Source organism: Megalops cyprinoides, chromosome 24 (genome assembly GCF_013368585.1).
Source record: "Megalops cyprinoides isolate fMegCyp1 chromosome 24, fMegCyp1.pri, whole genome shotgun sequence".
Classification (NCBI taxonomy): domain Eukaryota; kingdom Metazoa; phylum Chordata; class Actinopteri; order Elopiformes; family Megalopidae; genus Megalops; species Megalops cyprinoides.
In genome coordinates this window covers 16,611,494-16,624,413 of record NC_050606.1, presented here as the reverse complement: position 1 = coordinate 16,624,413, position 12,920 = coordinate 16,611,494, and the positions used below count along the sequence as shown (strand labels likewise).

The 12,920-nt window shown below is 46.2% G+C and overlaps 1 protein-coding gene across 1 annotated transcript in view; it reads right to left on the bottom strand.

Moving 5' to 3' along the window:
* Positions 1-12,920, bottom strand: part of LOC118771570 (transcriptional activator GLI3-like) — a 70,858-nt gene that overhangs the window by 26,245 nt on the left and 31,693 nt on the right. The window contains exon 4 of the mRNA XM_036519576.1: positions 9,149-9,254. Within this exon, the coding sequence (XP_036375469.1) occupies positions 9,149-9,254 (106 nt within the window). The remainder of the gene's footprint in view (positions 1-9,148; positions 9,255-12,920) is intronic.

The following is a 12,920-nucleotide window of genomic DNA, read 5'->3' as shown; positions in this document are numbered from 1 at the left end:
TCACTGCGGGTAATAAATCCAAGCAAAAAACTTCTCACGTGACCCTTGGGTATCCAAGTATGGGTATCCATAATTCCAGGCTGTAGGTTCTAGTAATTGTACCCCCAGTTGAGTGACAGGGTTATATCACTCCCACTTTGGGGGCTTTAATTCTTGTAAAACAAAGACTCCCTGCTCACAGAAACTAGTAATTCTAAAAAGTAATTCTACATCCAAAAATGCTGCGTTGTAGCTGGAGGGCACACTTGACGGGAAAAAAAAATCAAAACAACCAATCCTGTTTCCTTGTTTACCTAACACGGTTTAGCAAGTTACCTAACACGGTTTTGTTCATTTTATAATGATGGACCTTTGAGAAAAACTTTTCCTTAAATGACCCAGAGGCAGCCAGAGCCAAAAGCACAAACCAGATCAGGTCTCATCCGGAATGAGAGCTCATTGGACGCTCGGCTACTCTGATCCATCTGGCCAGGCCGCTGATTGGACGGACTCGGGAGGGATCCCCGCTGGGAGGAGGGGAGCTTAGCCAGGAGTTGGGCCAGGAATGGGCCCCGGGACCAGAACAGCCCCGTTCCACCCCGTCAGGTCCCTGAACTCCCACTGGCCTCTCGCTTCCACACCACAACCCTGCAATTAAGACGCTGGAGCTCGGGGCCCGGCAGGCAAGCCAGGAACAGCATTAAAGAGCCCCCGCAGTTAGCATAAAACGCACAGCAATTAAACCCAAAGTGCTTGTACTTCCTTTTCTAAATGCCCCCCTTCAGCGGACCTCTGTGTTTACATACAAAGTATCACGGCTAATTACTGCCTCCTTCTCCTGCCCACCCCTTTGTGCTTCCAAAACACACTCGCCGGGTCGGGGGTATGAGATGTAACAATGGATGTGGTCTGCTGCAAATATTTTAAACCATTAGGTAGCATTTCCACTTTGCAGTCACACTTATGTCAAAATCCTTTCCTCAATACCTCACCACAGTTAGAAAACAGAAAGTCCTCTGTAGCTGTGCAGAGGAGTGATCGTGAGTGACAGCTTTCCTCTCTTATCCAGGAAGTTACAGCATCGATACAGTGGCCAACACGCTAAGGCTGTTTCCTTAGTGTAACAGGCTGACAGAGTGAGACTTGAAGCCAGTTTGAGATTTAATTACTGATGGGGTGGGGTGTCTCCACTGAAGACCAGTGTTAGTGTGCTCTTGCATGTTGGGGGGGAGATCACTGGTCTTACAACATTACTCTCATTGGCCATGTCTGGCTCTCAGTCCTACCACCTCAGATTGAGAAACTGCAAAATGGCGCCCCCTGTGTCTGCTCAGCTCCATTACAGGACAGTGTAGTGAGGCTGACTGTTTGGTTGTGTGCTTGCAGGCCTAAGGTGAGATGAGGCTGCTGCATCCCAAAGGCCAAGTCATCAAACCCTTGCTCTAAGTTCAGTTTTACAAAGAGCGCCAAATACCTGAGCTCACAGATCGCAATTCACACCCACACAGCTTTGCCAGTCTCTCTTCCCCCCATTCATAGGTCACGTACGGCCAGAGCACCACAGGATCACTTCATTCAGTTTCCCAAGTTTTATTTATTTTCCACGGGTGATTTTTCCATAAAGAAACATAGATTTGACTCGCAGCATTTGGATTCAGTTAGCGCCCGATCCACCAGACAGGGCCTATAGAATAGGAGCTTTCTCAGCCGCATGCTATTTTATTTCCCTCTGTAATTGGTCTGACACCACGCATTTAAGTCATTTTCGCTAATCTCCCGCAGCCCTTAAACAGCAGACTGTTTCCACTTAAATACCTCGGGGCCGATGATGTCATGGTGTCAACAGCTGCGAAATACGACGGGCCAGACCCAAACACGCAGCGACGCCGCCGTCCACGGAACAAACAAAAGCGTCGACCTCAAAACACCGGGCAAGTGATGAACGGAAGACCCCCCCCCCCCCCCACCCCCACCCCCCGGCCCCAATCAATGGAGGACAGAATAGCCCTTCAGTGGAGGGATGTAAGGGATAGGCCTGAGAGCACTTCTCTGTTGATAGCTTTCAGCTCATATGTATCTTGTTAAGTCTTATATCAACGCTGGCTAACAGGACTCCAGGGTGTGAGCTGCTATGAAGTCAATGGCACATTACCCTGGTTGTAGCCTGGCCTGGTTTAACAGCAGCTTGGCCCATGATAGATCTTTGAGGCATGTGGGCAGGGTAAGGCAGTAAATCCCGGCCCAGGACCGCCATGCAGTAATAACCATCTCGGTGGAGCAATAGCACTGATAACTTTTAAGCCATTAACTATTTAATAACCTTTTTTAACAGTGATAGCACTATAACCTTTTAACAATAAGTTTAAATATTTTTATTTCATTTTGAAAATAGCTCATAAAGAACACATGGAGAAAAACAACATGTCGATAAAAATTTAATACGAGCAATTATGAAAATTACAGCAAAAAATAACCATCAGTTATAAAAACTATGAGGAATAAATGAATTTGAATAGACTTCATTTAAATATCTGCATATTAAATTGTCATGTGTTGTTACCTTGACATATGCCTGTCTCAAACACTCAACCATTTTCCCTGCAATTTCTGGTTCACAGTTCATATCACACTTTTATATGCTACCAGTCTTCAGTCATGTCAAGGAAAATCACTTAGTTTACAATGACATCATGTATGATAGCATGGTGTGATGTGAAAACTGCAAGGTTTGTGCAGATGCCTCCTCTAATCACAGTAATGTACTCAACAGATCTGTGAAGAGGGATGTATGATGTGATTTGATTGGTGAGTCCTAATAACATACACTGCTACCTAGCGATGACAGATTGGCTCAGCAGTGCTGGCTAATAGGACGCTTTCATTGTGACATTATAATCATGTACTTGTTCATCAGATACAACACTGCAGCCATATTAACTTCTTCCATTTAACCGATAAGCATATAAAGACACACATTAATTTGCTACTAGCAGACACAGGAAAGTGAAAAGGTCAACCATGATGAACTACAGTAAGCTGTGACGTCTATGAAAATAGCCCACAGGATGTCCTGGAAGTGTATAGTGTAGTTTCACATGTACTGAAAGCTTTCCTGTCATGTAACTGCTGGGAAGGTGATAAAGGATGGGATCAAGGAGCATTCAATTCACTTTCACACTCTAACCTTTCCATAAGCAGGTTTGGCAGCATTAGTATTTGGCAGCAGAGTTAGGGTTGCCAATCTCTCTGTGCTTTGGCAAGTAGAAGCTGAAGTCTCATCTGTGCTCTTTGACATCCCTTGAGCGTCAAACAGCTCATGTTTGGATTAGAACAGGCTTTTGGATGGTACAGGAATGCGCTCCATAACCGCAGCTCTTTAATGTCACTTCAGTTAATGGACAGACTGCTGGATGTGACATGACACCATCACCTTAAGACGCAAGCTCCCTGTAATGTTGAACCACAGGTGCGAGAAGTGCTGTCTGAAGCAGAAACCACGCTTCTGTCCGAGTGGCAAGCATCTGCCCCAGCTGGTTCGTGCACACACACACACACACACACATACATACACACACACACACACACACACGTGAACCCAGCTGCATGGCCCCTAGACATGTAAACACACTGTGGAGTAACGCGGGTACTGTGAGTTCCTACAGCAAGGCCCAGGGTGAGCAGGCTGGGGCCTCATCCACATGCTCCACCTGGGACTTCCAGAGCCTCTACCAACACCTCCATCCCCACCTGTGGCTTTCTGCCATTCTCTCGCACAAGCACACCAGCAAGACGTACAGGGCCTGTCATTGTCACGTGTGTAGGCCTGAACATTCCCGAATGGCAACACAGACAGAGTTTCGGCAAAAAGCTATGCCAAACTGGTTCTGGTTTCTTGATGGTGTCTGTCATACAATGCATGCCCTTCACAATGGGAGTGAGGACGCCACAGATGATACACAGTAATGGTACATGCTGTCCCCTTGGTTGTCCTCTTTGAAACTCTCCAAATGTCCAGACCAGTGTTTCTCAGCCACAGTCCTGGGATCATGTCCATGTGTGCTGGTTGTCATTCTACATTAGCTCCGAATGAATTAGGTTTGGCTGAGTTGTTGATTGAATACTCATTGCTATGAGACTTAAAGTAGCCATCTTCTGACGCAGACTGAAGACCTACCTCTACAGAATGCATCTCGGTTCCACCTCAATCCTTGTCCCCTAACACGTGCTACTTGTAGTACTGTAGTACTTGTAGTGCTGTTTATTTTACATGTAGTACTGAAATGTGTTTTGGTTTCTGTGACCTCGTAACTAATGTATGGTAGTATACTTGGCTTCCCTTGTCTAGTCAGGTTGCACAAGTTAGAGTAGGCCTTGAATAGTGTCATGCTCACACTCACTGGTCTGGGAGTGTTGTTAGCCTGGTCTGGCACATTTGCTCATTCAACTTGAATGGATACACTTATGTTCTATTGTGCTGGAAGTCACTGGACCAGAGCATCTGCTAAAAGAATGTAATGTAATGTAAAGTAGAAAATTTTTACTTTCAACTTTCCTGGCCCTGATAGTTATCAATTAAAATGATATGCATGCTAGGGCTGCAGCAGAGAAGACTTGAGCAATATTCTGAACAGTTTTGAAAACAAGCAGGAAGAAACGAAAGGTACAATGGAAGAATGGACAGAAAAGAACAAGGGAAACAATGAAGGTAATTCAAAAAGGAAAAGAGGAAGAGAAGAGAAAGTTTTCTGGCAAGAGGGGCTGAGAGGATTTACAGGGCTGCTCTCTGAATCTCGTTACGTGCTGTAACCAGGCCCCCAGGGGGAAGGTCGGGGGGACCGGGTCCAAGCCAGAGTAATGGAAACTGCACGTTTCTCCCCGGTCCCTAACTGCTTCCCTCCCATATCTCAGCAGGGCAAAGGCCCACATCTTCTCGCAATTAGCGCTACACGGCATACATCATTAGTAGTTTATGTCGTCTGTTTTTTTTTTTTGTGGCAACTTTTACGAGTTGTTTTTCTTGTTTTCGTTCCATGTCTTCTGCAGAATTCCTGTGGTGGTGTCGTCGTAACGCGGAAAAAATGGATCCAGACGCGGGACGACAAATGTAAGAACTCAGCAATCACATAGTAAAATTTTATTCTGCAGTGGATGCGGGCTGCAGTTTTATGCAGGACTCTGGGATGAATATGCAGTCATCCCTCAGCTACCTGTTAACTTCCATGTGCAGATATATTGAATAGCTGTTTGCCATACTGGTCCCTTACTGGAAAGGCCGTGTGACAAAGAAGCATTGAGAAATGGTACTTCGTGAAAGAAACTGATTCATTATCTAGGGCTGTCAAATAGTGGCAGGAGGAATTAGGATGTATTTGTTTGAAAATTATGCTTCAAACACTCAAGGACCCTGACCCTAGAGCAGTTGTAGCATAATAGTTCAATACTGACTGTTCTCTCCCAGCTACATAACAGCGCTTAAACAGTTAATGCCAGAGGGTTGGGTCTAATGGGAAGTAATCGTGAAAAGAAAAAGAAAAGAAAAGCATTCGTAAACTCAATGTACTTTTACCCCTGAAGTTACTGGAAATTGCTCTATCTTTGCTCAGTTCTTGCTCAACAAATCGCAGCTGGTTGCGAGGGGTTAAATCTCAGCGGGAGGGATGGCTTCTCCGAAAAAGGACACACGGCCCCCCTCATCTCTGCGGGACTGGCTGATGAAGAGCTCCGCCAAAAGGGTGAAGTCTCTTTTTCCATCCCTGTTTCCCCCATTAACACTAATACGCCCTGCTACCTTCAAAAGCGGCGCGGCCCTGCACACCAGCACGTCTAAGACAGGGCCTCCCAACCTTTCTGAGCCCACGGCCCACTTAATCCATCAAAACTTTTTTTTTTGCGATCCAGACGTATGAAAACGTAATGGCCTAAAAAAATGAAACGGAATATAATTTCTTGAATAAATGCCAACATAAATGCATGTGCTGCCTGTGCAGTGTTTAGTTTGATTAGTGAAGTAGTGTCTGGGGGGGGGCATAGAATAGAAAATGCATTTTATGACCCCTTCCATTGCACTACCCCTTCCCAACCCACCCTCTGGTCCTGAACTGGTTTGGGAACTGCTGGCTTAAGAGAGAGAGAGAAACAACAGACTAACCGTTACAGCAGTGAAATCCTTGCATTACAACTCTCCGCACTCCTATCAATTGTACTTGTGCCCTATTCTCTCCTAATCCACTAAATTACTAAATGAGGAGCACTTTCCTGTCATTTTCAAAGAGCTAGCTCCAGCTTTCTTTTTGTCTTCTAGAATTGTAGATAGGTCTTAAGTCAAATGCAGCTAAAACCAGGCACTGCATATTAAAATGTACAAAGAGAAAATTACCGAGGTGGCAAAGAGATTGAGCATAACAACATGCAGGAGGTAAAAAAGAGACGAGTTTCTGTTCAGGTTATACAGCCGATTGGGATGACGTAACATTTTCCATTCAGGTTGGCTGATGAAATCGGCCAAAAAAAAAGAAAAGGAAAAAAGAAACTTTGTCTAGAGTAAACACCATTAAACGCATGTCCTAAGACAGCTAAGAGAGAGAAAGAGCGAGCATTAAGGCAAAAAAAAAAAAAGCCTCTTGTCTCTTTACAAGCAGAGGATGACCCGCGCGAGAGCTCGGCCCGTGCTTGAAGCGTTCCCCAGAAGGAGGAACGCGTCCAAGCCCTCGCACAGAGCCAGCGCCACTCGCTCGTTAAACGCCGGGAGCACCCCCCGCTTAGGCCGAGGGAGACAGACTCAATTAAGGAAGCAGAAACCACTCAGTGATCTAAACAATGACGCCGTTGTCCTTAAATTAACTTGACTTTTTTGTTTTTTTTTTTTTGATCTCTTTAGTAGATCTCTTTCATCTTCCCACATATCACAAAACTGCGGTCTGGAATGAGAGCGCCCTTAACTAACTGTTAACTAACCGTTAAGCTCATTGCAATGAACAGATGGGTGTTTCATCGTTTCGCTGTTTTCCAGGAATCTCTCAACCGCCCTTTCCCGGAGATGGGGAATTATTTTCCAGTTTTAACTAATTAGCTCGTGTCTTCCGTTTTTTTTTTTCCAATTCCCTCTGGAAAACCTCTGGTGGTTTGTGACAGTTTTGTAATTTTGTTGCAGAAATGCACCCATGGCTCAGTCTGCAAGGGGCTCTCCTTAGGCACAGGCTGTGCCCGATGGCTGGGGTTTCAGCCCAGCCGAGTCATTGGCCGGCAATGGGTAGGAGCCCAAAGCAGCAGAACAAATTCGGATAGGGTTGGGTTAGAGTGGCTTGGCTCACCTGCGATTTATCAGGCACCATCAGGATGTATTGGGCAAGTTGCTTGGGTGATGTAGTGGAGTAGTGCCTATCCTCCACTTCACTGTGGTGTACTGTGTGACTTCCAGTCACAGAAAAAAGCCAATACACAAGCACTTCTTAAAGGGAATCTTAAAACGAAAATATCTGCCTACTGTGTATATGTGTATCCATATCTATAAGTTATAAGAGAATTAGCTTCATCTTAAATGCATTCATGTCGCTGACTTTCTACATAAAGAGTGCTCACCTCTTCATAGAACCAACAGCTGTTGGACAGAGTTGTTAAACCTGAGGTTTGGAGAGCTCCACAGGGGGTAGGGCAGACAGACATGCCCATTTGACCTGTCAGCTGCATGAACTGGGAGGTTGTAACATCACAGGGTAAAGGTCATAAAGAAGGGCAGATGTCAGCAAGCTTTAAGATCCACTTTACTCTAGAACATACGCCACTACTCCAAGACCTTCTCGGCGCAAGCTGTCGATTTAACCTGTGCAGCCAGGGCACTGACAGAGTAAACTGATCCTAACTCAAAATTTGAGCCAATCTAAATTCACGGTCACTGAATTCATTTAGACAAAGACGCACAGGCACAGATTCCCAAAAGCCTACCAGGTGCTAATATTAATATTAAAACTTATAGTAATTAGCTAAATGTATTCATATAGTCTGTCATTAATTAATGACCCCACCTGAATCCTCTCTAAGTGAGTGAAGTCCACAGTGTGGGGAGTAACTGACTTGGGGAAAATTCCTGTTTGATGGGGGACATTGCTGGGCGACATACATACAAGAGAGGGCCCCTCCATCTCTTCCTCCTTCTGTGACCCCCTGTGATCCAGCGGTACCCAGTGAACCTGGCTGGAAGAACACCATCAGGGCATTGAGGGGCCACAAATCTGTTTGTGTGACAGGACCTCCTGCCTGACCCCTAGCCATTACCCCTCATCCCTACCTTGTTAAAGGGCATCATTAGGAAACAGATGGACATGTGTCTGTGGACGTCACTGGCTATGCTCTCTTGCATCAGCTATAAGAGCCTAAGCATCCACATTCTGAATTGCTTTTGGGTACGCATCCACGGCACTGATTTCAGTCTAGACACTTTACAAATACCGAAGAAAAGCACAAATAAATATGTCCTGTCACTGTCTGGCTGGAACATCACGGCTAACCATCTTGCCCAGTCGTTTGTGTGAGTCACAGCTCAGAGCAAATGAGGCAGATGTGCAAGCTGTCTGCTGCCGGTTAGCATAACCTTACGGCCACTGAACTGACCCAATACAGAGCATGGAACCTGGAAACACAGAGCTGGTCGGATCCGTACAGACGCACCAGCATGGACACTGGCAACTGCATGGCACCGACAGAAAAGGATTGCACCATAAGGACAAGAGGGAATATTCTACCCGCACACACACTGTAAGTCATTAAAAGCTGCCTATTGTAGGCTTTACAGGAATGAGTGACTAATAGCTGAAAGCCTGCACAACTGTAGAGGAGAAAGAGGTGTGTGTGTGTGTGTGTGTGTGTGTGTGTGTGTGTGTTTCCATATGCAAATGCATATGCATATGTGCATTAGGTGAATACCTGCATTGAGTTGCACACATTACCTCACCATACTCTGCAGCCAGAGCAGCATTACATATTTGCTCATGAAACGACTTTCTCCAGAGTTAGTTCCACAGATTAAACAATTCAAGCCAGATGGCTTGGCCAAATGTACAGCAACATTGCCACGCTCAGGGTTCAAGCACGCAACCTCCAGGTCATGCCAGGGCAGGTGCGTGGCCTGAGGGCGGCGAGAGGTGTGCGACGCCGCCACGCGGGCGATACTCACACGGGCAGCGGCGGGGCGGGCGACGGCTCGTACATGTAGCGCCCCTGGGCGTGCCGATCGTCAATGGGCACGGGAGGATGGAAGGCGGGGAAGAACTGGGGCGGAGCTGGGGAAAGAAAGAGAGAGAGGGGAGGGGGTGGGTCAGACACAACACAAGGGCCACACGGGGTCATCCTGTTGCAAATAGGAGCGTGTTACAGCCCCAAGTCACTAAAACACAAAGGCTTTGTAACCTTGAGCGGCGAACTCCCCTGAGGAAGCTGATCAGTTTCGGCTGTCCCGCTCTCCACTGTCAGACGGTGCTCATATGTTCATTGGTCTCCATGTTTTGCAGCACACAGAGAAAGCCAACTGTCTTCAATTGTCCTCCAAGTTCAGATCATTTGCAAAGTGTACATTTGTAAAGAGCGACCCAGATGTGACCCGCGGGGAGGGCTGCCACAAGACAACCCGAACGGATCGTCAGAGAAACCAGATCTGAGGCTGAGAATCTGGAGCGCCGGTTCCGTCAGGCCAGCGTCTGGACAGAGAGCACGCGGGGGGGGGTTCATCGGGGGCGGCGCCGGTCACGTGACACGCCCGCGTTTTTTTCGCGTGTAAACAGCTGGGTCGCGGGTGCCAGCTGTCCAAGGGCTGCCAGAGGGAGAGGTGCCCGACAGCTGCTTCCACTTCTGCCCGTCTCCGGGCCCTCGGCCCCCGGACGGAGCCAAGCACAGCACCCAGCGCCGCGAAAACACTGACATTTTTATGTTTCGCCCTGTTAGGTTTATTTTACAATTCATCGCTTGGCAAGGGCCCACGCGCCTTTCCTAAATGTGTCCCGCATATCAAAAGGAAAAAAACGCTCCATAAACCTTCTTTAGCGTGCCGATTTATTGCCTCAGTCTCCTTTCATCAAAATGATTGCACACAACACCGCGGCATTTCATCTAATCGCTCTGTAATTGAAAACACAGAAAGGCAATACGTTCTCTGTTCTACCTGCACAGCACATGAAGTTCGGCTTCTACTCGGCGGTGCCGGATTCCTGTTTGTGTTGTCTTTAATCAGCGTGTGTCAAACAAATGCTGACTTGAAGACGGAGTGAATTTAAGACGGCAGCCGTAGAATGCGCACTCTGATCTCATCCAATGAGCCAAGGAGGGAAACAGGTGGGGCCAGAGAGTAGGGGATGGATGAAGGCAAAGAGTCTTGGGCCGTGTTTGTCAGGCTAAGGTTAAGACGGTCCTGCAGTGGCGACGTGCTTCCACTATTACCCAGAATCCTTCACAGGCTCTCCCTCCAGATCTCAGCGATTTCAGTAACCCCAGCTGGCGGCTAAGTGCTTATTTGAGTCATACATCGAAGTTTACCTTCCCAGGCCCAACATAAATAGTCTCTGCCACCTCTTTCAAACAATCGGTGTACTTCAAGTCAGACAGGCAAAGAGGCCAGGCCACTCTAGGGAGTTACAGACAGCAGGGCTGGGAAGAATCAACTGCCCCTTATTCCAAAACAAAGGACTGGCTCACACCGGCTCTTCTCAAAGGCATCCCCCTTCACTGGCACTTTACTACACTCTCCCTAAACACATACGAACACACTATAAATCGACACATTGGGTTCCCTTGCTCCAAGCTGGTATATAGCTGTAGTGGAACCCATCGACAAGAAAAAAAAATGAATGAATCACTCTCAGACTAAACCACACAAAACGTATCATGTGTCTGTCTCTCTCTGTCCTGCGGCTATGAACATGGAGAACAGTCTATCTTCAATCAAGCTCCTATTCCTCCGCACCTTGCAGGGCATCCCATTACCACGGGTGTATTCTCTCCGTCTGGCCTGGAACAATAGGACTATTTCTCACCATTTTCACCCCTCCTCCAAACAGGTTAAACGCTGATTCCATCAAAGTTTTTTTTTTTCAACCAGAGGGCGATGTCCCATGGTGAGCCACCTCTCTATTTGTTTTTGGGTCCCCTCTTTCCTGGCACAGGAGTGGGCTCGAAGGGCAATGCCGGGGTGTCTTCAAAACACAGAGGAGCCGCAGAGGCAGAGCGTTTCGAGCATCAGCACCCATCATGCCACATTGGAACGGGCTAGCGACATGCAGCCAGATTTAGCCCTCACCGTGTCACTCGTCAGGTGGATGAGTGTAAATCTGTCACGGCTCTGGCGGGAATCAGTGCACCTCTGGCTCATGCTAAGAGCCGTCCCAGGCCTCGGTCTGTGAGGGGAACTTAGGTCACTCCTTTCATTTCGGTCCAAGAAGAAATGAGCGCCAAAGACAAGACCACAGAAAGCAGAGGGGAAACAGGGTAACACAAGAAACCTGGGCAAATGACTTGGTGGGTCCTTCATACATCAAACCATTCGTTTTCAAGTACTTTTTGGCTTATTTATATATACATTAATATATATATGTGTTTGGGAATACATAATAAAAAAGCCTCATGTGCTCTTTATAAGCGTGTCTTTGCATAATTTAGCTTGTTTAAATATGTATTTTATTTTTCCATAAGTATGAACATATATTGCTCCTGAAAAAAACACTAATCAGAAGACGTAGACATGGAAGCGGCACTGTTGCACTTACAAGCTCCCAGGCCATGTACTGGAATCTCTCACACGTCTTCCTTTTAAGAGAGCCCATTCCCTGACACACAAAGTGACTGTGAGCGCATTGGCGTTTCACACGGCTCTCTCTCTCTACTCTTCACAACTGCGAGATCAGGGCTGGGGTATTCAGCACACGCTGGCACAAAGCACACAGCCCAGCACTGCGCAAACTTAACGAGATGTAAAGCCCTGAGCCAAAGTGAGGGGGCTGGGAGGACAATCACAGACCACAGAGTCTTATGTTTCCTGCACATCTGGACTATACAAAGGGACAGACTCTTAAAAAAACTTCTTTGTTTAAACCCAATCATTTACAAAAGGAACTACATGAATCAGAGATATTTGTTTGAAATGGTTAGGGAGTTACTCTAGCCTTAATTATCATGATCATTACAAAAAGTATTAATTATGTTATAGGGGGAACTGTTTAAACAAGGAATTCAGCCAATAAAAAGCTGACTAATATTGTATCTCAGACAAAGGTCAAAGGAAAGTTTTAAAATGGAAATCGGTACTTGTAGAGGGAGTCTGAATAAAATATTTAATATCTGTGAGCATTTTAAAAGTTCAACACAACTGCATACGTATAACACACCAATTTCATGGCTTTTACTGATACTTTGTGAAAAACTACATTCATAATCCCTTTGAAACCTGACTACCATTTTCTTACATTAGACCAAAAGCTCTTTCTTCTTAAATGTTACATTTACCTAAGTGCATTTTGCCCAGCTCCTGTCCCAGTATGTATTCTGCTTAATGGCCTATTTGTTGCATCTGTATGAATTAGTCTAATGCGTTTGCTGGGTTTTGGGCCTGTACAAGAGGCAAGCGCATGCTAAGCTTCTGTCAGCACAGCATGGATAAAAGCTTTTCTTCATGTGAAGCACAACTCCAGCAAAGGAGGTTTTGGAAAATAGAACAGAGGACAACAGAACATGAGAAAAGAGGAAAGCAGGTTAGAGGCTTCAGACCGTCTGCTATTCATCACTGAGTTACATGCTGGCAGGTCACACGTTCTCCTTTCTGGCTAATTGATGTTGTTCTCTCTCCTGCTGCAATTCAAAAAATCTTTCTTGCTTTTCTCAAAAGAAAAAAAAATGAGTGGAAACAGGAAAGAGCAAGAAATTCCTCTATGCTACTATGTAGCCTCCAACTCCAATGATCATGA